Raw genomic sequence first — 25,717 nt, forward strand, 5'->3', positions numbered from 1 at the left:
ACTGGGCCGGGTAAGTAAATGTGCCCCATTCAGTCACTGAGGAACAATTACGAGCATTCAGTAGTTGTAGGGGAGTGCAGAAGTAACAGCTGCACCCAATGGACCCACAAAGACCCCAAAAGATTTTTGTGGCCACATGAGGGTTTGGTTTTTTACAGGAGGAGTTTTTTTTTATTGGCACCATTGTGTACATCTTTGGAACATCTCTTATTATTTTTAGGAAAGTTTTTCTTCCTGATAATGTCATATTATGGCCTGGAAGAAAAACTCCTAAAGTGACCTCCTGATGTCCTCAACTTGACCTCCTGTAGTCTTACATATTATAGGGTGCAATTGAAGTATTTGTAGTATTTATTGTAATAACCCCTAGATTCACTGGTGCAGTATAGTTCCTATAAGGTAGCAACACTTTAGCCTTATCAGAAATTATGGGTGTCTTGTGAGTCACCATCAGGGTTAAGACAACTCCAAGGGGCCAGAGGTTGGTTCCTTTTTTTTCTTCATAAAATACATTAAATAAATAAATGGCACTTGGGAGATGGGAGGTGCTTCTAACGGAATCAGTCTATATTGTAATGGGCTTCTGGATCACCTTGAAGCTTGCAAAGTAGCTTTCAATCAAAGCTAAAACTAAGACAAAGCTCAAGCAAAAGACTAACCCATATTGAGATCTTGGGAGCATTAACTTTGAATCATGGACAATTTCCAGTGAGATGGTTTGCAGGTATTAAATATCTCATGATCGATACATTCTACATGGAGATGTAAAGGTCCTCTATGGAATGATCATTGGCCCTCAGCGTTCTCACCTCTGTTGGGCCTAAAATGGATAACCAGACCTCTGCACTAGACCAGCACTGGGCCAAGATCTCTTCTCTAGGCCAACACTGGGCAAAAATGTTTGCACTAGACCAACACTTGGCCAAGACCTCTGCACAAGACCAACACTGGGCCGAGATCTCTGCACGAGACCAACACTGGGCTAAGATCTCTGCATGAGACCAACACTGGGCCGAGATCTCTGCACGAGACCAACACTGGGCCGAGATCTCTGCACCAGACCAACACTGGGACGAGATCTCTGCACCAGACCAACAATGGGCCAAGATCTCTGCTCTAGACCAACACTGGGCCTAGACCTCTGTACTAGACCAACACTGGGCCAAGACCTCTCCAGGTTTGAACTAAAGTCGTTCCCAATGGAATTAGTGGTTCCCAAGAGAGGGATGCATAGATCCAAAGATAAGTAGTTGGATTTCATTGCTTACAGGTGATTGGGAAAGAATGATCCTACCCTAATTCTACTTAACTGAACAACTACGGTAGAATTTGGAATTGAGGATTCCCATTGGGATTAATGGGAAGAAAGAACTGATACCAAATCTGAAGGCAAGTAAGAAGATTTTATGGCAAACACAATTGGGAAAGACCAGATGAACTCCAACTCTACTAAATCAACCAATTCAATCCAGACTTCAGGACTTCCATTTATTCCTACTGGAATTAATAGGAACAAAATTATCGACCCATTCATTCCAGAAATCGGGATTAAACAAGTGTTTCCCATCAGGAATTTAATGATGCAGAAATTTGAAGGCGGATTAAGAAATTTCTTTCTTTGGGAAAGACCGAACATCCCTTAATACTACACTAGAGAACCCAACTAAAATGTACAATTCCCAGCCCTTCCCATTGGGAACATTGGGAACTAAGACAAACCAAAGTAAACAAGTCTCAAGGTCTCAACCCCAAAACAGATTGGGGGTCATTTACTAAGGGCCCGAATCGAGTTTTTCCGTCGGGTTACCCGTATTTTACCGTTTTGCGCCGTCTTTCCCTGAATTGCCCTGGGTTTTTAGCGCACACGATCGGATTGTGGGGCATCGGCACTGGCATGCACGCAATGAAAATCAGGGGGTGAGGCCGTACGATAACCCGGCGGATTCGGAAAAACCGCCGCATTTAAAAAAATTAAAAAGTGTCGCTTACCTGCACCCAGTGTAGGAAGGTGAACTTCAATGAACTCCGACGGACTTCAGCGCAGCAGCGACACCTGGTGGACATCGGGCGCACGACCTTAGTGATTCGCCGGAAGACCCAAATCCTCCACAGAGAACACGCCGCTGGATCGTGACAGGACCGGGTAAGTAAATCTGCCCCATTGTGCCCCATCAAAAACTCTACAGAATCCCATTTTCACCCATCGAGAATGGAAGGAAACCAAGAGCGGGAATACAGAAATCGGGCAGGTAAATAAGCAGATCCCTCAGCAGACAGATAATTGGGAAATATTTATAGCATTTTTCCCCTTCATTTCAAGTACAGACTTCTAAAGTAGTTGAACAAAATAGCTCGCCATAAAAAAGATAATTTAATTTGCCGAAATGAAGCAATCTTCTTTTATTAATGATGGCGGTCCTGGAATATGAATCATGTATCTTCCCCGATTTTTTTTTTTCCCTTCCCTCTCCGGCGCGGGAGGAGGAGAGAGAGGAGAGAAGGTATCAATAATTACTTGTACAAATAATTGCCGGGAAGTCACAACAGATCTGTTATTCTTCCCGATGCACGTTCCCCCGGCTGTCCACCGAGCTGTCATCGTTAGCCGTCTCCCATCCCGCGACACCGGCATCGACAACATGTTATATTCTACATTGATTTTACAGTTAAGGACTTGATGGTGATATATAGGGATTTTAAGAATTCAGCTGAGAGGATGACTTTTGCCTTTTATCATTCCATTAAAATTTTATAACCATCTTTTTCATGTCATCTCAGCCGTGAATTCTTACTTTAGAAAGTGATAGCTACAGCTGTGAACATAACTTTCCTCTTGTTCAAAGCTTCTCATTGTATTAGCCAACTAGCCCAATTACAGGCGCTACTTGTGTTTTACATAATTGGGATGACCCTTTTGACACGCCGTAGCGGGAGACTGGATTGAAGACTGTAGCCGGAGACTGGAGGGAGCCGCACCGAGTAATTCAAGGGGAGAATTTATGAGATTGTACTGACATTGATGTGTTCTTTTGAAAAACAGCGCCGTGCATTATACACAGGGAGTTTGTGGTATTACATCTCAGCCCAATTCCAAATAATTAGAGCTGATACTACCCGTGGATAATGTGTGGCATTGACTTATTACCTCTACAATTACTTATTTTCCATTTTGCATTAATGTTTCAGTATACTGTACAGTAAAAAATAAATAATAATAATAAATATTAGCATATAATACAATGTTTAATCAGTTTAATAATAACAATAATAAATTAATTATTTATTAATCAATAGTATTATTATAAAAGAAGAATAACAAAAAAAATTAGATGAGTCTAATGATTATAATAATAAAAATGCTGTTGTCATTTATACCAATCATAATGATAGTTATTATAATACTATTATGATTATAAATAATATTAACAGCAAAAGAAAATAGCATGTATTAATGATTCTGTTAAATGATTTAGTTAACATGATGATGTTAAATAAATATTAGTTATTATACTAATAAAAAATGCCAAAATTCATATTAACAATCATTATAATAATGAATACTAGTATTATTATAAGTAGTATTAGTCGCAAAAGGAAATGGTTTATATTAATATTTCTTTAGTACTGTTATTTTTATTAATGTGTTATTATTATTTATTATTAATATTATTATTATTATTTTATGATTTCTACTCTTTTTTTGTATTGTAATTGTATTTACTATCCCAGAATACAAAGATTATTAGGGGCTTATTCTAGGATTATTAATCCAGGTTTACAGGATAGTTCATAGGAAGAATCAGCAAGTCCTTGCTGTATCCATCTCCATTGAATATTTGGCTCTGTTACTGATATAGGTAACATACAGTATAACCCTTCTTGTAGCTTTGTAAGAAGCAATCACCAAAATGTTTCATTATATTAATATGACAAGACTAGAGATGAGCGAACACTAAAATGCTCGGGTACTCGTTATTCGAGACGAACTTTTCCCGATGCTCGAGTGCTCGTCTCGAATAACGAACCCCATTGAAGTCAATGGGAGACTCGAGCATTTTTCAAGGGGACCAAGGCTCTGCACAGGGAAGCTTGGCCAAACACCTGGGAACCTCAGAAAAGGATGGAAACACCACGGAAATGGACAGGAAACAGCAGGGGCAGCATGCATGGATGCCTCTGAGGCTGCATAATCGCACCATTATGCCAAAATTATGGGCAACAGCATGGCCATGACAGAGTGACAGAATGAAGCTAGATAGCATCTAAAACATCCAATAATTGACCCTGACACTATAGGGGACGGCATGCAGAGGCAGCGGCAGCAGCGGCAGGCATGGCAACATACCCTAAATGGACTCAGGCTTCAAACCAATGGGTAGCAGAGAGGAACCAAAGGAGGTGAGCAAGAAGCGCTCAAATAATATCGGTACATGATAAAAGTTTGCCAGTATATTTTGTGGATTACACAGCAGGGTGGCGACAAAGTTAACATGGAAGCCATGAAAACAACCCAAAATTCTGCCTGACACAGCTCGTTTGATAAGGGGACCATGTATGGAGGCAGTGAACTAGTAGTAGATTAAAGGTGCTGCAGTTAAAACTATGTTAGTTGGATCTTGGCATGGAGCTGGCGCTCCGCTGCCAGGCGAGCTTTCGCCAATCCAAGCCCCTGTCTCTAGGCTACTCCCCAAACAGCACTTCTAAGAACCTTTTGTATAAGATCAAGTGTAGTAGCGTTCTTATAAGTTTAGGATATGCCGGGTGAGGGGAATGTAAACAGATGCGCAAGAAGCGCTGAAATAATATCCCTAAATGGTAAAAGTTTGCAAGTATATTTTGGGGATTACACAGCAGGGTGGCGACAAAGTTAACAACTTTGATGTGGAATGCCCTGTAATAGCTCTTGGGCGGTGTGCCTTTTATCGCCTAGGCTCAGCAGTTTCAGCACCGCCTGCTGTCGCTTAGCGACGGCACTGCTGCTGTGCCTAGAGCTACCGACTGATGGCGCCATGCCCACGGATGGTAATTCGGAGGAGGAGGAGGTGGAGGAGGGGTGGGAGGAGGTATAGTAGGCCTTTGAGACCTGGACCGAGGTAGGCCCCGCAATTCTCTGCGTCGGCAGTATATGACCAGCCCCAGGGTCAGACTCGGTCCCAGCCTGCACCAAGTTAAGTGTAGTAGCGTTCTTATAAGTTTGGGATATGGCGGGTGAGGGGAATGTAAACAGATGCGCAAGAAGCGCATGATGCGCATGGAGCTGGCGCTCCGCTGCCAGGCGAGCTTTCGCCAATGCAAGCCCCTGTCTCTAGGCTACTCCCCAAACAGCACTTCTAAGAACCTTTTGTATAAGATCAAGTGTAGTAGCGTTCTTATAAGTTTAGGATATGCCGGGTGAGGGGAATGTAAACAGATGCGCAAGAAGCGCATGATGCGCATGGAGCTGGCGCTCCGCTGCCAGGCGAGCTTTCGCCAATTCAAGCCCCTGTCTCTAGGCTACTCCCCAAACAGCACTTCTAAGAACCTTTTGTATAAGATCAAGTGTAGTAGCGTTCTTATAAGTTTAGGATATGCCGGGTGAGGGGAATGTAAACAGATGCGCAAGAAGCGCATGATGCGCATGGAGCTGGCGCTCCGCTGCCAGGCGAGCTTTCGCCAATTCAAGCCCCTGTCTCTAGGCTACTCCCCAAACAGCACTTCTAAGAACCTTTTGTATAAGATCAAGTGTAGTAGCGTTCTTATAAGTTTAGGATATGCCGGGTGAGGGGAATGTAAACAGATGCGCAAGAAGCGCATGATGCGCATGGAGCTGGCGCTCCGCTGCCAGGCGAGCTTTCGCCAATTCAAGCCCCTGTCTCTAGGCTACTCCCCAAACAGCACTTCTAAGAACCTTTTGTATAAGATCAAGTGTAGTAGCGTTCTTATAAGTTTAGGATATGCCGGGTGAGGGGAATGTAAACAGATGCGCAAGAAGCGCTGAAATAATATCCCTAAATGGTAAAAGTTTGCAAGTATATTTTGGGGATTACACAGCAGGGTGGCGACAAAGTTAACAACTTTGATGTGGAATGCCCTGTAATAGCTCTTGGGCGGTGTGCCTTTTATCGCCTAGGCTCAGCAGTTTCAGCACCGCCTGCTGTCGCTTAGCAACGGCACTGCTGCTGTGCCTAGAGCTACCGACTGATGGCGCCATGCCCACGGATGGTAATTCGGAGGAGGAGGAGGTGGAGGAGGGGTGGGAGGAGGTATAGTAGGCCTTTGAGACCTGGACCGAGGTAGGCCCCGCAATTCTCTGCGTCGGCAGTATATGACCAGCCCCAGGGTCAGACTCGGTCCCAGCCTGCACCAAGTTAAGTGTAGTAGCGTTCTCATAAGTTTGGGATATGGCGGGTGAGGGGAATGTAAACAGATGCGCAAGAAGCGCATGATGCGCATGGAGCTGGCGTTCCGCTGCCAGGCGAGCTTTCGCCAATCCAAGCCCCTGTCTCTAGGCTACTCCCCAAACAGCACTTCTAAGAACCTTTTGTATAAGATCAAGTGTAGTAGCGTTCTTATAAGTTTAGGATATGCCGGGTGAGGGGAATGTAAACAGATGCGCAAGAAGCGCTGAAATAATATCCCTAAATGGTAAAAGTTTGCCAGTATATTTTGGGGATTACACAGCAGGGTGGCGACAAAGTTAACAACTTTGATGTGGAATCCATGAAAACAACCCAAATTTCTGCCTGACACACCTCGTTTGATAAAGGGACGATGTATGGAGGCAGCTATATGGACGACTTTTGGAGGTAGCAATGGAGACAACGTGTGGAGGCTGCTATGGAGACAATTTAATTTGGATAGTGCCTGTATGTGGCAGTCCCAAACATTTTTCAAACCAGAGGAGCAGGTAGGTGGCCCTGCAGTAAAATGGAATAGATTGAGTGCCTGTATGTGGCAGTCCCAAAAATTGTTCAAACCAGAGGAGCAGGTAGGTGGCCCTGCAGTAAAATGGAATAGATTGAGTGCCTGTATGTGGCAGTCCCAAAAATTGTTCAAACCAGAGGAGCAGGTAGGTGGCCCTGCAGTAAAATGGAATAGATTGAGTGCCTGTATGTGGCAGTCCCAAAAATGTTTCAAACCAGAGGAGCAGGTAGGTGGCCCTCCAGTAAAATGGAATAGATTGAGTGCCTGTATGTGGCAGTCCCAAAAATGTTTCAAACCAGAGGAGCAGGTAGGTGGCCCTGCAGTAAAATGGAATAGATTGAGTGCCTGTATGTGGCAGTCCCAAAAATGTTTCAAACCAGAGGAGCAGGTAGGTGGCCCTCCAGTAAAATGGAATAGATTGAGTGCCTGTATGTGGCAGTCCCAAAAATTGTTCAAACCAGAGGAGCAGGTAGGTGGCCCTGCAGTAAAATGGAATAGATTGAGTGCCTGTATGTGGCAGTCCCAAAAATTTTTTAAAACAGAGGACCGGGTAGGTGGCCCTCCAGAAAAATGGAATAGATTGAGTGCCTGTATGTGGCACTCACAAAAATTGTTTCAAACAGAGGACCGGGTAGGTGGCCCTCCAGAAAAATTAAATGCATGAAGTACTATAGCAAGAGCCAGTGGGCCCTGTCAAAAAATAGCCATTTTCCTCTGCTTTACTGTACAAAGAGGAGGAGAAGGAGGAAAATGAGGAGGAGGAGGAGGAGTGGATCAATTATTCAGGTTGAGCTTCCTTCACCTGGTGGAGATTGGAAATTCTGAGAAATCCAGCCTTTATTCATTTTAATAAGCGTCAGCCTGTCAGCGCTGTCAGTCGACAGGCGTGTACGCTTATCGGTGATGATGCCACCAGCTGCACTGAAAACCCGCTCGGACAAGACGCTAGCGGCAGGGCAGGCAAGAACCTCCAAGGCGTACAGCGCCAGTTCGTGCCACATGTCCAGCTTTGAAACCCAGTAGTTGTAGGGAGCTGTGTGATCATTTAGGACGATGGTATGGTCAGCTACGTACTCCCTCACCATCTTTCTGTAAAGATCAGCCCTACTCTGCCGAGACTGGGGACAGGTGACAGTGTCTTGCTGGGGTGACATAAAGCTGGCAAAAGCCTTGTAAAGCGTACCCTTGCCAGTGCTGGACAAGCTGCCTGCTCGCCTACTCTCCCTCGCTACTTGTCCCGCAGAACTACGCACTCTGCCGCTAGCGCTGTCAGAAGGGAAATACTGTTTCAGCTTGTGCACCAGGGCCTGCTGGTATTCATGCATTCTCACACTCCTTTCCTCTCCAGGGATGAGAGTGGGAAGATTTTGCTTGTACCGTGGGTCCAGGAGAGTGAATACCCAGTAATCGGTGCTGGAATAAATTCTTTGAACGCGAGGGTCACGGGATAGGCAGCCTAGCATGAAATCTGCCATATGCGCCAGAGTACCAACGCGTAAGAATTCACTCCCCTCACTGGCCTGACTGTCCATTTCCTCCTCCTCCAACTCCTCCAACTCCTCTTCTTCTGCCCATACACGCTGAACAGTGAAGGACTCAACAATGGTCCCCTCTTGTGTCTCGCCAACATTCTCCTCCTCTTCCTCCTCATCCTCCTCCACCTCCACCTCCTCCGATATGCGCTGAGAAACAGACCTCAGGGTGCTTTGGCTATCAACAAGGGAATATTCTTCCCCCGTCTCTTGTGACGAGCGCAAAGCTTCCGACTTCATGCTGACCAGAGAGTTTTTCAACAGGCCAAGCAGCGGGATGGTGAGGCTGATGATGGCGGCATCGCCACTGACCATCTGTGTTGACTCCTCAAAGTTACTCAGCACCTGACAGATATCAGACATCCACGTCCACTCCTCATTGTAGACTTGAGGAAGCTGACTGACCTGACTACCAGTTCTGGTGGAAGTTGACATCTGGCAGTCTACAATCGCTCTGCGCTGCTGGTAAACTCTGGATAACATGGTCAGTGTTGAATTCCACCTCGTGGGCACGTCGCACAACAGTCGGTGAGCGGGCAGTTGGAGGCGGCGCTGCGCTGCCCTGAGAGTGGCAGCATCTGGGCTGGACTTCCTGAAATGCGCACAGATGCGGCGCACCTTCGTGAGCAAATCAGACAGATTGGGGTATGTCTTGAGGAAACGCTGCACTATCAGATTTAACACATGGGCCAGGCATGGCACATGTGTCAGTCTGCCGAGTTGCAGAGCCGCCACCAGGTTACGGCCGTTGTCACACACAACCATTCCCGGCTTGAGGTTCAGCGGTGCCAGCCACAGATCAGTCTGCGCCGTGATGCCCTGTAATAGCTCTTGGGCGGTGTGCCTTTTGTCGCCTAGGCTCAGCAGTTTGAGCACCGCCTGCTGTCGCTTAGCGACGGCACTGCTGCTGTGCCTAGAGCTACCGACTGATGGCGCCGTGCCCACGGATGGTAGTTCGGAGGAGGAGGTGGAGGAGGGGTGGGAGGAGGAGGAGGCATAGTAGGCCTGAAACACCTGGACCGAGGTAGGCCCCGCAATCCTCGGCGTCGGCAGTATATGAGCAGCCCCAGGGTCAGACTCGGTCCCAGCCTCCACCAAGTTAACCCAATGTGCCGTCAGCGATATATAGTGGCCCTGCCCGGCAGCACTCGTCCACGTGTCCGTGGTCAGGTGGACCTTGTCAGAAACGGCGTTGGTCAGGGCACGGATGATGTTGTCTGACACGTGCTGGTGCAGGGCTGGGACGGCACATCGGGAAAAGTAGTGGCGGCTGGGGACCGAATACCGAGGGGCGGCCGCCGCCATGAGGTTGCGAAAGGCCTCGGTCTCTACTAGCCTATAGGGCAGCATCTCCAGGCTAAGCAATCTGGAGATGTGCACATTAAGGGCTTGGGCGTGCGGGTGGGTTGCACTATATTTGCGTTTCCGCTCCAGCGTCTGGGGTATGGAGAGCTGAACGCTGGTGGATGCTGTGGAGGATCGTGGAGGCGACGATGGGGTTTTTGTGGCAGGGTCCTGGGCAGGGGGCTGACTAGCAGCTGACACAGGGGAAGGAGCAGTGGTGTGCACGGCCGGAGGTGAACGGGCTTGTTGCCACTGAGTGGGGTGCTTAGCATTCATATGCCTGCGCATACTGGTGGTAGTTAAGCTAGTAGTGGTGGAACCCCTGCTGAGCCTGGTTTGGCAAATGTTGCACACCACAGTCCGTCGGTCATCCGGTGTTTCCTTAAAGAACCTCCACACTTCTGAAGATCTAGCCCTCGCCGCAAGAGCCCTCACCACGGGAGCTTCACTAGTTGACAGTGGCGCTGATGCACCAGCTCTGGCCCTGCCTCTCCGTCTGGCCCCACCACTGCCTCTTCCAACCTGTTCAGGTCGAGGACTCTCCTCCGTCTCAGAAGCACTGTGTTCACCCGGCCTCTCAACCCAGCTTGGGTCTGTCACCTCATCATCCTCCGATCCCTCAGTCTGCTCCCCCCTCGGACTTCCTGCCCTGACAACAACTTCCCCACTGTCTGACAACCGTGTCTCCTCATCGTCGGACACCTCTTTACACACTTCCACTACGTCAAGAAGGTCATCATCACCCACAGACTGTGACTGGTGGAAAACCTGGGCATCGGAAAATTGCTCAGCAGCAACCGGACAAGTGGTTTGTGACTGTGGGAAGGGTCCAGAAAACAGTTCCTCAGAGTATGCCGGTTCAAATGCCAAATTTTCCTGGGAGGGGGCAGACTGGGGGGGAGGAGGCTGAGGTGCAGGAGCTGGAGGAGTGGCGATTTCGGTGACATGGGTGGACTGCGTGGAAGACTGACTGGTGGTGGACAAATTGCTCGAAGCATTGTCAGCAATCCACGACATCACCTGTTCGCACTGTTCTGGCCTCAACAGTGCTCTACCACGAGTCCCAGTAACTTCAGACATGAACCTAGGGAGTGTAGCTCTGCGGCGTTCCCCTGCTCCCTCATCAGCAGGTGGTGTCTCACCCCGCCCAGGACCACGGCCTCTGACCCCTGCAGTAGTTGGACGCCCACGTCCCCGCCCTCGTCCTCTACCCCTAGCCCTCGGGTTAAACATTTTTAAAATGAGAGTTATAACTTTATTTTTTTTTTTACTTTTTTTTGTTTTTTTTTGTGTTTTTTTTTTTTTTTTGTGTTTTTTGTTTTTTTTTGAGTTTTTAAAACCAAACAATGCTATCCTATTGCTATGGCTATTTTCTAGCCAAGTATCAAAGGAAGCACAGTACTATGCCAGATGAGATGACACTGAGTTATTGCCTAATAGAAATCCAACCCCTACTGAATTTTGCCACTTCAGCCTTTGCTATGGATATGTGCGCCACTAAGCGCAGAACACAGCGGTCGCAAGTCCCACTACAAATTGCTCAGAATTGGCAAGTACATGCACTGCAGAAACTACAGTCACCAGCAGATCAACCAGAAATCAAATATATAGAACGCTACTGTAGGCTTCAAGAAGCTGTTTGTATTCTCCTATGGCTATTTTCTAGCCAAGTATCAAAGGAAGCACAGTACTATGCCAGATGAGATGACACTGAGTTATTGCCTAATAGAAATCCAACCCCTACTGAATTTTGCCACTTCAGCCTTTGCTATGGATATGTGCGCCACTAAGCGCAGAACACAGCGGTCGCAAGTCCCACTACAAATTGCTCAGAATTGGCAAGTACATGCACTGCAGAAACTACAGTCACCAGCAGATCAACCAGAAATCAAATATATAGAACGCTACTGTAGGCTTCAAGAAGCTGTTTGTATTCTCCTATGGCTATTTTCTAGCCAAGTATCAAAGGAAGCACAGTACTATGCCAGATGAGATGACACTGAGTTATTGCCTAATAGAAATCCAACCCCTACTGAATTTTCCCACTTCGGTCTTTGCTATGGATATGTGTGCCACTAAGAGCTAAACACAACGGTAGCAAGTCCCCCTGCTAATTCCTCACAAAATGGTAAAAGATGCAAATTAAAATAAAAAAAGTAGAACGTTATTGTAGCCCTAAGAAGGGCTGTTGGGTTCTTTGAGAATCACTCCTGCCTAACAGTAAGCTAATAGAACACCCTAACGCTTTCCCTGAGCAGCAGCAGCTCTCTCCCTAGCGGCATCCAGAGACAGAATGATCCGAGCAGCGCGGCCAGCGGCTAGTCTATCCCAGGGTCACCTGATCTGGCCAGCCAACCACTGCTATCGACGTGTAAGGGTACCACGTCATGCTGGGTGGAGTGCAGAGTCTCCTGGCTTGTGATTGGCTCTGTTTCTGGCCGCCAAAAAGCAAAACGGCGGGAGCTGCCATTTTCTCGAGCGGGCGAAGTATTCGTCCGAGTAACGAGCAGTTTCGAGTACCCTAATGCTCGACCGAGCATCAAGCTCGGACGAGCATGTTCGCTCATCTCTAGACAAGACCATTATATAATAATAATTCCTTTATTTCTATAGCGCACTCAGATTACGCAGCGCTGCACAGAACTTGCCAAATCAGTCCCTGTCCCCAATGGGGCTCACAATCTAATCAACCTACCGGTATGTTTTGGAGTGTGGGCGGAAACCGGAGGACCAGGAGGAAACCCATGCAAACAGAGAGAGAACATACAAACTCTTTGCAGATTTTGACCCTGGGATTTGAACCCAGGTCCCCAGCACTGCGAGGCTGTATTGCTAACCACTGAGCCACCATGCTTCCCCACATATTGCAATGATTTGTTACTGTATATGTATACGTATATGTATATGTGTTTTATAATTTCGTTCAAGGCCCAGTGACCATTAAAATCCATGTAATTGTTTCTCTAATATTAATTTACTTTCTGATTCTGGATGTTTTTTTATGCAGTCAGAGCCGCATGCACCTTAAAAATCAGTAGCCTGGAGCTGACTCACCGGGGCTCATTTACTAAGGTGCTTGCGCCAGTTTTCTGTTGGACTTTGCACGTTCTTTCTAGTGCAAACTGCTTGCACATGTATTTAAGAAGTCTCCGCGCCACATATTTGTGTCATCCGTGTCCCTTGTATTGCGGCTGCACTAGTCATCATGTGACACAAATTAGGGAGCGTTCCGGTGCTCAGTCGGAGAGAGTGCATGCCAGATTTAACATGCGAAGGCCAACAGATGTGTGTCACACGCTCCATGGTAAAGGTGCACCAAAAAAAAATTTGATGCACTCTGTCGGAGCAGTGCAGGTGGCGCCCGGATTCATGAAGGACGAATGCCAGAAATCCTGAATCTGGCGCCCCCTGCACACTACACAGGTAACTGCACATAGTACACACCGCACTGTTCTTAGTAAATGTGCCCCATTAACTACAGTGGACTCTGGGGGCTTAGACAGACATGTCGAAAAAGTTGGCTAACCTTGTTCCTGGCTTTCGTCTTCAGCTGCTGTGCCCACATGTCACACAGAACTGTGGGAGGGTGATGGGACCCACGAGTCCTCGAGTCATGGGACATCATTTGTGATATCAGAGGAATTTGCATCCGTGGTCCAAGCAGACACGATGGATACAAAGCACGGCCTCTATAGGGGAAGCACCCCAGTCAACAGTTCCTGGAAAACCCCTCAGGTTGTGGCTATGAGGTTGTCTGATATCCTACCTTTATCCCTTGTATGCATCTGGAGAACGGAACCACCAAGTTTCTTGTGTTATTAAGTTTTAAGCAAGTTTTTAGCTAAAAATTCCATTTTTAGTGTCTGGTTTAAAATTAGATCCAAAGGGCATTTAAATCCTCCAGAAGTGGAGCTCTCTTTTTCACCACATATTGAATTTCTTGCTGGCTCTTGCATGCATCTCAGAAACATCTCCAGAATTTGCCCATTTCTGACAATTGAAACGTCTAAAATGCTAATCGTTGCTCTGATTCCCTCTCGGCTGGACAACTGTTACTCCTTACTAACTGGTCTTTCACTCTCTCCTCTACTATCTATTCTTTATGCAGCAGCCAGGCTCGTCTTTCAGACCAAACGCTACACAAATGCCTCCAGTTTTTGCCAATCACTGCACCGGTTGCCCGTCTCCTTCTGAATACAGTTTAAAATAATAACCCTCATCCACAAAGCTCTGCATAATGCTGCACCTCCCTATCTATCTTCTCTCACCTCAGTCTATCTCCCAACCCGTGCTGCTTGATTTGTCATTGATATTAGATTAATCTCTACTTTAATTCAAACCTCTAATGCACATCTCCAAGACTTCTCCAGAGCTGCAGCAATTCTCTGGAACGCCCTTCCCCAGAAGTTTCCAAAGTTTCAAACCTGCTCTTAAAACCCATGTTTTTAGTTTTATCTAAAAAATAAATATGAAAATATTCACTTTAATTTAGCTGTGATGCATTTAAATTTAATTTATAAAGCTACTCCTCAGGGGTTAAGTCATCATCATTGCCCGTCACTCTATCGCTCCCCGAGGAAGGTCACACTCTGCCCAAAAGACATAAGAAAACCTTTTACCCGAAGCGCTCGGCTCCCATTCTCCATTATACGTGCGCCATATATAATAACCATTCCCAAATTCTCCATCTGACATATTTTGTTACATTTTAAACCCTTGACATTTGAAGCTTTAAAAAAACAAAAAAAAAAACAAAAGCTGTTTTAAACAATTACCGAATGCAAGTATATCCAGTTTTTAAGATATATAATAAACTCTATTGCTCGCAGAGCACACACAAAAAAAAATGGAGTAAAAAAAAAATGAACAAAAAAAAATTCACATAAATGTCAAAACTTGCTCTGGGCAAAAAGACAAAAAAAAAAATGGAAGGCAATACTATTTCCCTTGATCTGCCGTAGCAATTTTGACTTATCAGGATGTGGTTTATAAGAATGCTAAATGTCCTCGAATTACAGCTGTTCCGCTGATCAGTGATTGAGGCAGACCGGTGTTATTGCACCGTGTTCTTGCTTGTACCTAGAGAGCAGTAAAAGCTTCGATATAATAAAAGGCACCTGCATTTTAAATGAAATTTCAATTGAAAAACTTAACAGCCCTTCAAATTGCAGAATTTAACGCAGCCCAGTAAAGCTTAAATAACACTTTCCCTCCACAGACTGAGGCTTTTTCGCATTCAAGGTGACTTGATTGTGTCGCGTGGCGGAATTATTTACAATTAAGCCGTCTCTCTGGGGGGCCCCCGGAGACTATCGGCTATTGCACAACACCTCGGCAGGCATATGGTGGCTCTTTTTCAGTATTCATCCCGGCTCTTGAACCTTTATGGTAATTGAATCTGTTAGAGTGCTGAGTGGAAGAGGCATAAAAACCTGTTAACCCAAAGGTCAGATCTGTGCATTGTTTATTTATCAGGGGGTAAAAGAGCTAAATCGGCAGCTTCTGTCACAGTCACAATAAAAAATCACCTACAATATTAACAGGGAGTAGATAAATTGCTAAACATGGATTAGAATCACAAATAGTGACAATGGAGCCGCGGCGGATACAATGTATCAACGGAAAGTATCATAAAATGAAAATATATGCCGGGGATTTCGGGCTTTATAGTGTGCGGTTAGGATGTTATTATTTGGGATAAGTAAGCCATTCATATCTGGGATGATTGGTGCCTTAGGACTGGTTAACAATGAAATCCACTACAGTCGGTACAGTTTAGATACTTCATAGAGGAATATTCTGGAGGAAGTCGTGGATTAAATTCCTTTTTGAGTGAATTCTTGTCTGAGAGACTCCCGGTTTGAGTAAATTTTTCTCTGAGTGGCTTTTTGTCCGAGTGACTCACTGTCTAAATTTCTTCTTTTTTGAGTGGTTTTACTTGTGAGTGGCTTCCTGTTTGAGTGACTTCCTGTCTGAGTGACTTCCTGTCTGAGTGACTTCCTGTCTGAGTGATTTTATGTCTGATTGACCTAATGTCTGAGTGACCTTCTGTCTGAGTCAAGTTCTGTCTGACTGACTTCCTGGTTTTGTGATTTCCTGTCTGAGTGACATCCTGTCTAATTTTCTTAACTTCTGAGTGATTTCCTATCTAAATGATTTTTTTCTCTGTCTCACCTCCTGTTTTAGTGACTTGCTGTCTGAATGACTTCCTGTCTGAGTGACCTCCTGTCTTGGTGACTCCTGCCTTAATGACTTCCTATCGGAGTGACTTCCTGTCTGAAGGACCTCCTGTTTTAGTGACTTCCTGTCTGAGTGACTTCCTGTCCTAGTGACTTCCTGTCTGAGTGACTTCTTGTCTGAGTGACTTCTTGTCTGAGTGACTTCCTGTCTTAGTGACTTCCTATCTTAGTGACTTCCTGTTTGAATGACCTCCTGTCTTAGTGACTTCCTGTCTTACTGACCTCCTGTTTTAGTGACTTCCTGTCTGAGTGACCTCCTGTCTTAGTAACCCCCTGGCTTAGTGACCTCGTGTTTTAGTGACTTCCTGTCTGAGTGACTTCCTGTCTTAGTGACTTCCTGTCTGAGTGACTTCCTGTCCTAGTGACTTCCTGTCTGAGTGACTTCTTGTCTGAGTGACTTCCTGTCTTAGTGACTTCCTGTCTTAGTGACTTCCTGTTTGAATGACCTGTCTTAGTGACTTCCTGTTTGAAGTGACTCTCTGTCTGAGTGACTTCCTGTCTTAGTGACTTCCCGTCTTAGTGACTTCCTGTTTTAGTGACTTCCTGTCTGAGCGACCTCCCATCTGAGTGACTTCCTTTTTAGTGATTTTCTGTCTGAGTGACTTCCTCTATGAGTAATATGTAAGTAGTAGCAGGATGTATAAGATTCTATTATACATATTTAAATTATAAGACTTTTCAACCCATTTCTCAAAAACTGCTCTACTTTTTCGGACTTTTTTGACAATTCTGAGGGAAGTCATAAACAACAGAGAAAGAACTTAACCGTTTAACAGCTTTAAGACTAATTGGAGTCTGGGAATCAAAAATAAGGGAACTACACATCCGCATTTCCTGTAGCTATGATTGAAGAAAACATTTCAACCACCTGGGGGTTGCATCATATTGTTACGTCACTCTGGATTAAACTCTCTGTTCTAGGAAGCTTCGTGAACAATTCTTCCTTATAGCACTACATGTAGTACCGTGAAATTGTGTTATTATCCTACGTAATCGATATTCCAATACAAATAAAGTTACAGAATCACATTGTGATGCGCATGTACCTTTATCATCCACAGAACCTGGATCCATTGACCCACCTCGACCCACCCAAGTAAAATCACGGTCAATAACAATTACTTGGGAACACCCAACCAAAGCCAATGGAATAATAACCCACTATAACATTTACCAAAATGGAAGCCCAGAGGTGACTGTGCCAGGGAACAGAACAAGTCATTCCTTCCACAACTTAACCCCTTACACAAGTTACCTGTATCAGCTGGAGGGGTGTACATCTGCAGGCTGTTCCCTATCCAAGGATTCACCAGTCATGGAGACCCTTCCAGATGCACCCAGTGGCGTCCTACCACCCGATCTCTATTCTGATAGCCCTACGTCTGTGATAATCAGATGGAAGCTTCCGCTTCACCCACATGGTGTCATAGAAAGCTTCAGTATTGAAAGGAGACTCATAGGCACCGAACTGATAGACATTATAGCCACAGTACCAGGGAGTCACCCAATGGAGTATATAGATCAAGCAAGTGACATTAACCCATGGAAGACGTATGAATACCGAATGGTGGTCTCTACTTTTAATGGTGGAACAAACTACAGTGACTGGGTGGAAGTCACAACCAGACCATCAAGACCGGTGGGAGTGCAGCCTCCAGAAGTGACCATACTGGGACCATATACTGCAAAGGTAAGTTGTTTGTATGGAATCTAGTCCATGGATGTTATCAACTGGGATGGCTTGTATGTAGAAGTCGATACGGATATGGTAGGTTACATTGGAATCAAAGTTCTCAACAATTATGCTCTTTAGACTGTCGTTAAAGGCTCTCCACGCGAGAAATACAAGGATGGATAATCTGTCTCTGTCTTAGAGCTTATAAACTATATAATGATAGGCATTGTTAGCTTCCCACAGGTTTTTCTAGGAATATACATAAGTATGAAATCCAAAGCAGTCTATGGGAATCTATCTATTATCTAGCCCCGTGTACCCTTACATGTTGATCAGTTCGTGGTAGCTGGCTTTTCACTATTTTCACTATTTATGACACATACCCATAATACTAGGGTCCTCTTACCCTTGTCCATGTCCCATCCTGCCCAAATGGGTGGTGGCTGCTCATGCCATCCCAAAAAGTTGAATGGAGTGTAGTGTGAATACTTGGCCACCTTTCTATTCAGCTGGGCTTCAATATAGGTGGGGGTCTGGGGACTATCATTTTGGAGACAGGTGTATGTTCCAGAGGTGCGACCCACATGTATTAAGTATTCTTGACATATCAATTAAAACAACATTGAGTTAGAGTTCCTTTCATTGGGAATTAAGGGAATTGATCATCTACTGCAGTGGTGGCGAACCTATGGCACGGGTGCCAGAGGTGGCACTCAGAGCCCTCTCTATGGGCACCCGAGCCATCGCCCCATCGCAGACTTCGCCAGACAGTACTCAAGGCCTATTGCAGTTTCAGGCAGCCCAGGACCCTAGAAGGAAGTTACAATGACAAAGCTTTTTCTCCTTCTTTCTACTGTATTGGTGTCCTCAGAAGCCTATACAATCTAAACATGTGACAGAGCAGGGAGTTGTTTAAATTGTCGCATCGGCACTTTGCAAAAAATATGTGGGTTTTGGATGTAGTTTGGGCACTCAGCGTCGAAAAGGTTTGCAATCACTGATCTACTGTATCTGAAGAAAAGGACCCCCCACAGTTTATCCTTGTAAAACCCCTTAGCTGCGTCCATCAATTTCCTTAATATGGAAATAATGTTTTTCTATTGAAAAATTTTAGACTCTTCAAGACCCTTCACAACAAATGTTTGAGAAAAATCTACTCCAAAGATGGTCAAATACCTCAAGTATACATTGGCCAAAGTCATGGATTTAGGATAGTTCAACTGGACATCTAGGGGGGGATTTATTATACGTTGGCACCATGTGCACCCATGTGTCGTGGCCTGAATGGCTATAGCTTGAGAATAGAAGCGGAGGCAGGAACATTGACCCACTCTGCCGCCAGCTTCGACCCCTCATCACGTCCCTTTAAGCATCGGCTTTAGGGGGGAATACGCAAAATACTTGGCCATGCACCGAGAATTGCGCCTATTTCAGTGCTTGTAAGCCCCCTAATGTGCATAGGGGTGTCAGAACTTTCCCAAAACAGATGTCTATAGAAATAAGGTTTGGGCATGTTCAATTTACACATGCCTGACCCTTTTCCGCTAAATATCGTTATGCAAAACCCATATTGTCAGTAGTGTGCTTCCTTTTGATATGCAGTCTAAAGATACACTAGTCTGAAGGAATAGCTAACACCAAAGGTATATGGCAACACATAGGGGCATAAGGGTCCACGGACCGCGATTCTGTAACGTTTCACAAATATTTCCTTTTTGTGCTGAATTTCCCCGGGTTTTTGGCAAACACGATCGCATTTTGGCGCATCGGCATCGGCTTGCATGCAACACAAATCAGGGGAAATTTATAAACCAAATTGTGTCGCACAATCAGCACTCACATGCACCGTGAAGAAGGTGAACTCCGGCGGACCTGAGCGGGGAAGCGACACATGCAGGAAATTGGACGCACGACCTAAATGAATCGTGGCAGACCCGAATCCTCATCGGACAACGCACAGCGGGGATCGTGACAGGACCGGGTAGGTAAATTTGCCCCATTGATTTTGGATGCACCTGAATATCCTCTCATTTTTTAGTAGAAGGGCACAGCAAAATCCTATTCTTCCACAATATCGACCGTTGGAGCCGTCGAAAGAGAGCAGGGAGGCTCCATACACCTTAGACATTGGCCAATCCCAATAGGATTGACGTATTCAGATGATTTTTATCTGATGATTATCTGATTTTATCTGACGACCTAAAGCCCTCTCTTAGTACGAAGACCCTTTGAAAAGCCATTGTATCTCTTTACTGATAAAGTTGCATTGGGCATCCAATGTAATTGATTGATTAATTAATTTAAGAGATTCCATAATCCGTCCTCAATCACACATAAAAAGTGATGCTAAAACAATCAGTGAGGCTTCCAGGACTACCTAAGAAGTTTTCAATTATTTCTCGTATTCATGTGGGACCGGGCTCGGGAGGGCTGGATAACTACTATTGTTTTGGCTCGCGTACAGAACTTCATTCAAGGGAAATTAGTGTAACCAAACAAGAGGGATTTTTGTGGCTTTGAAGCGTCTTTTGTGTAAACACACACATGCTTCTGCGAATATCGCCTTGTACATATGCCAAATGCACTGCTACACGGGTTTGATCAGCAAGACACAAAGCGACGCTCATTTGTACGAGGCGCGAGAGGATCAGCCTGCCGAGACACAACAGACAACAAAATAGGCAAGATTCAAAGTAGACTAAAGTGATTTTTTAGACTTTTCGTTTTAATTAGTGAGATAATTGGGTAACGTATGAGCCTTCATTTTCTTTTATTGATATTTTATCCTCTAGGCATCTCTTATTCTTACCGATGGTTAAAGGAACACTAAACCTAGGAATGAATCATGGTCACTAAAGAGATAACTATTAATGAAGTTATTTTTTGTACAATTTTGCGTTGAACACGGCAGTTATATTTCTGTTGATCTGCATCATCATTGGTTGGTGGCTGGACTGAGAGGAGTGGCCTAGTGATGTTATTGTTCTATTGCTGAGCAGGGAAGGCGGGGGGGATTCTGTTGTGGCCAGTTGTCTTATAGCCTTCGTGTCCTGTGGGATTAAAGTAAGGGCAATATCCCCATGACCCCATCAGTATTCCCTCTCTAACCTCTATACAGGGGTCTGGACCTCTAAGCAACAGGGTCACTAGTCACTGTAATAGATGAGCAGACTTGATGGGGCAGATTCACACCCCTGGCAACTAGTCATGGCTATGATTGGCTAGGGGGTGTCCTGCTGGCCAGTTATAGCTATAGCTAGTTGTTAGGAGTATCAAATTGCCGGATTGACCGCTCAGCCGCCAATCCGGCAATATGGCCGTGTCAGACGGCCAAACCCAAACGCTGAACCCAAACCCAAAAATCAGGTTCGCTCATCTCTACTCACTGCTACTTCTTACGGTTGGTTCCACCAGAGGAACATCTATGGAATTGTCAAATGAAAGCCAAGATCAGGGCAGGAAAAGTTTCAGGGGAATAAAGGAAAAGGCCATAGGTCAGGGAAAACCGCGCGTGTGCAGAGTCAGGGGAGAATTCCAGAAACAAGCCATTGAAAGGGAAACAGGACTTAGTCAGTGATGAGGATTCAGGATTCCATAACACTAGTAGACTACAAACCTCAATGCTTAGGCAACTTTCTGCGGGGTAAGTGAAGAGGCAATTATGAGTAGACTGGCAGCTGATGCAGGAGGATCAGTTTTCCCCTCTGCAGCCTCACACTGTAATTCTCTTTTGTCTTAGAGCTGGTGGCTGGGGACTAGCTGCCATGATGTCTCCCTTACACACCAAAAGTAGAGGAAATTCTGATCCATAACTGTTTCATCAGAATCATCAGTCGGATCATTATAGAAACATACTGGGGGAGATTTATTATGTCTGCTCTGACAGTTTTCTGAGAAGGATACATAAAAATCTCCACTTCTTTGCCATTTCGGAGAGTTTTCTGACCCACACAACACTTTGGGCGGGGAGTGGGATGGGCGGGAGGGGAGTGGGATGGGCGGGTGGGGAGTGGGATTTGATGGGCGGGCGGGTGGGGAGTTGGATGGGCTGGTGGGGAGTTGGATGGACGGGTGGGGAGTTGGATGGGCGGGGAGGGGAGTAGGATGGGCGGGCAGGGGAGTGAATGCGTGGAAATCGGTGGGAGACTACAGCAGTAATATTGGTCAAAACAGATCCAACATGGTGGAGATTGCACCCGCATCTACTAAGAGGCCGGGCACTCTCTGCAGATCTGGGCCGCCATGGGGAGAATTAATACTAGTGGTTAAAATACCAGTCCTAATGAATTCCCCCCACTTAAAAACATACTATTACTATAATCCCTCTCCATAGACTACTACTGTAAACTGTAATGTAATACATCTGTAAGTTGCCCTTCCTCTACATGGATTCATGTATTAATCAAAAATTTCAGATTTGACTTCAGTGTAGGAGGGGGAGTCAGAAAGAAGCTGGAAAAGAGGAGAAAGAAGCTCTATTACAGTTTCTTATATTCACTTGTACTATTTATTTCTGCAAGTTTTGTATTGTTAGTGAGGAGCTTGTATAGGATTATATATTAAAGGGCTTATTTACTAAGGGTCCGCGGAACGCGCTGTGACAGGTATTTAACTGTGGATTGTGTCGCAAGCGATCGGATTGTGGCGTAGCTGCGCCGGCTTTCATGTGGCGGAAATGGGGGGACGGTGTCATCGGACGATCCGACTGATTCGGACTGAGCGCGGGATTTAATATTCAAATTGTGTCGCATCCAATGCACTTACATGCACCAGGAAGAAGAAGGTGAACTCCAGGGACCTGAGCGGGGAAGTGACACATGCAGGATATCGGATGCACGATCTTAGTGAATCGCGGCAGAATTCATTCTCGTCGGACAACGCACCGCGGGGAATGCGCCAGGGACAGGTAAGTAAATGTGCCCCAATATGATGCTCACTAGATGTGTGTCAGACATTTCTTCACATCACATACGGATATTGAGGCTGTTGATTTTCAAGTATTTAATGACCCTTATTAAATCCAAATGATGACTTCAGTTTTTACATCAAGTCAGGGCCATCAATTCCAACACGTCTCAGAATCTGCTGATTAATTTACGGCCATTAAGTAGACACAAATATTTGTCATTATGGGATATTTATTGCCGGGCAGTAGGACACCCATTATGACATATTATTTTATGTTAATTCATTTTGTATCAACACTGTGTTATTAGTCTGCCTGTTACTAGGAAACAGCCCCACTCTTGTCTACAGGCCGTGTGTGGTATTGCATCTGATGGACAGGAGTGGTGCTGTTCCTGGACATCCTTTATAACTATTTTAAGAGTAGAGTTACGTAGCGCACAAAATATAATTCAAGTATCATAAATTAAAGTGCATTTTCAGATTAACATTCAAAAAACATTCTAGCTTTTTTGCAGAATCTGCAGGCCGGTGTCTTTTTATGGCGACAAACTTGAAACAAATCCTACGCTTTGAAGTGATGTGAAGCTCTTTTACTTTGGACCCTGTTGTCTTGCTAAACTACAGGCAGGAGAAGAAGGAAGGGAGTAACAGCTGGCAAAGGGACCAGACTACACAAAGAATGTTTGTAGTCTGTTACCATGGAGACTCATTGGTCTGTAAATACAAAACAGAAGTATACTTTTTACCAGGGCTTTTGAAAATAGTCTATCAAACAAACTATCAAAAAGTAGTATTTTGCAAACACAATTCCAGAATGACCTGAGTGGAGCATTGAAATCTGGAGGAACCAGTTACCAATCTGTCGTTAAAGGGAACCTGTCATCATGAAAGGCATTTTTCAGTGGTGACAAGTTCCAAAAGGGCTGCAATGCTCAATATAAATTATGTTTTGGTAAGTCCCAAAATCATTTTACTTCTTTACAATCCTTTAGTTTATCATGATTGGCTCCCTGCCAGAGTCGTGTGCTGAGTCCTGGGAGCTAGCATTGCTCTAGCTCCTCTTCAGACCAGCCCCTCCCTCATCCTCTCTCTCCTCCTTCCCCCTGCAGACAACCAATAGATTTGGAGAGGCCTCCTGTAACAAGCCCATTGCCTTTCTGACTCATTAGCATAATATTAAAAGTTGATTTTAGAAGGAAGGAGGCCATGGATAAAAACTATAAGAAGATACCACAGTCCTGGTGCCTGGATCTACAAATTAGTGCCCCTGGTTTATCAGGATGGATTTTAATGGTAGATTTCCTTTAATAGAATTTCTTAGAATTTCACGGAATGGGACAACGTTACTAGTAAATTCAGTGATTACTTTTAAGTCCCAATGGGCCTTTGCAAAAAGTGCAGCACAAGGGTTAAAATTAGATTTGGGAATTATGGGGCATAATATTGGATGTATCTCAGCCCTGCAATTTGCACCTGCGTTTTTTCTTTCTCTTGGAGCAGTTCTGATTTCTCTATGGGCCGATTTCCTTTAGATACAATGGGGCTCATTTACTAAGGGTCCGCGGAGCGCTTTCTCGTCAGATTTCCAGACGATTTCCATTTTGCGCCAAATTGCCCCAGGATTTTGACGCATCGGCGCCATATTGCACACGACAGAAATCAGGGGTGTGGCCATCGGACAACCCGACGGATTCAGACATTTAGAAATGTGTTGCAAGACACGCACTCACATGCACCAGGAAGAAGCAGGTGGACTCCGCCGGACCTCGGCGCAGAAGTGATGGATGCAGGAACTCAGGCGCACCATCTTAGTGAATTGCGGCAGACCCGAATCCTCGTCGGACAATGCACCGCGGGATCGCGACAGTACCGGGGTAAGTAAATCTGCCCCATAGTGCTGTTTTTTGCTCACATTTTGCACAATTTCTGAAATTGTCACAATTTTAATATATATATAAATCATGTGGCAACAACTGCCAGCAGGTCCAGATCAAAGATGGGCTTGGCACAAAGAAGGAAAAACTTCAGATAAGTCGCAAAAAATGTGCAAAAAAAACTGCAATAAAGGAAAGATACAACTGCCCCAATAAATATTTGGCCAAAAACACTGATCAGGATTTATCACTCGCTGCATCATGGAGAACCATTGTGTGATGGAAGCGAAACCAAGTGATACAGAGACCCCCGCATATAGAGCAAGGCAAAGTCTTACGGGGCTTATTTACTAAGGGTCCCACGGCTGCATTTCCGCCGTGTTTTCAGACTTTTCGGGGATTGCGCAGCCGGGACAGGGATCTAGAAGGGTATTGTGGCACACAAATCGGGGGGATGGGCCGTCGGACGATCCCACTGATTCAGACTGAGCGTGGGATATAACTTTCGATTTGTGTCGCAAGATCAAGCAACTACATGGACCAGGAAGAAGAAGGTGAACTTCGGGGACCTGAGCGGGGAAGCGACACATGTAGGAAATCGGGCGCATGATCGTAGTGAATTCGGGTCGGACATTCCGGATCAGAGAACGCGCATGGTCGGGTAAGTAAATGTGCCCCACATCTCCAACCGGAAGCAAAATAGTTACAGACAAGTAAAAGAGCGGAGTAAATGTACATATAAAAAAAAGTAAAAAGCCAAAAAAAAAAAAAAAGATAATGATCTTTGTGATTTTAAAAGCTACTTTCATTATTACAAAAATCAATGGAAAGGCCGTAAAAGCGAGCGCCACGTGTTTCATGCCATCATTAGAACTTCATCAAAAGCTTTATAGAAAAGGTGGGCGCCCGTCCAGATCGAGAGACGTGGGGGGAAACACATTACATTCACATCCATCCATCATTAACACCTTAACGACCTGGAACTTTCTCGTTTTTTTTTTTTTTGCATTTCTGTTTTTTCACTCACCACCTTCAAAAATTCACAACTCCGCCCCCCCCCCCCCCCAAAATTTTACAGAGCTGTATGAGGCCTCATCATATGTGGGATAGATTTACTATCAGTATTTAATATTCCATGTCAAATATCAGGAAGCTGGAAAAAAAATTCCAAATGCAGAGCTGGAACAGCTAAACGACCTGGACCTTTTTTTGTTTTTTTACATTTCTGTTTTTTCACTCCCC

At 45.2% G+C, this 25,717-nt stretch overlaps 1 protein-coding gene across 4 annotated transcripts in view; it reads left to right on the forward strand.

Moving 5' to 3' along the window:
• USH2A (usherin) overlaps window positions 1–25,717 on the forward strand; it is a 493,686-nt gene that overhangs the window by 312,779 nt on the left and 155,190 nt on the right. For all 4 annotated transcript variants that reach the window (XM_072140122.1, XM_072140124.1, XM_072140123.1 and 1 more), the window contains exon 41: window positions 17,080–17,708. In XM_072140122.1, the coding sequence (XP_071996223.1) occupies window positions 17,080–17,708 (629 nt within the window). The remainder of the gene's footprint in view (window positions 1–17,079; window positions 17,709–25,717) is intronic.

The sequence above is a fragment of the Engystomops pustulosus genome, chromosome 3 (genome assembly GCF_040894005.1).
Source record: "Engystomops pustulosus chromosome 3, aEngPut4.maternal, whole genome shotgun sequence".
Classification (NCBI taxonomy): Eukaryota; Metazoa; Chordata; class Amphibia; order Anura; family Leptodactylidae; genus Engystomops; species Engystomops pustulosus.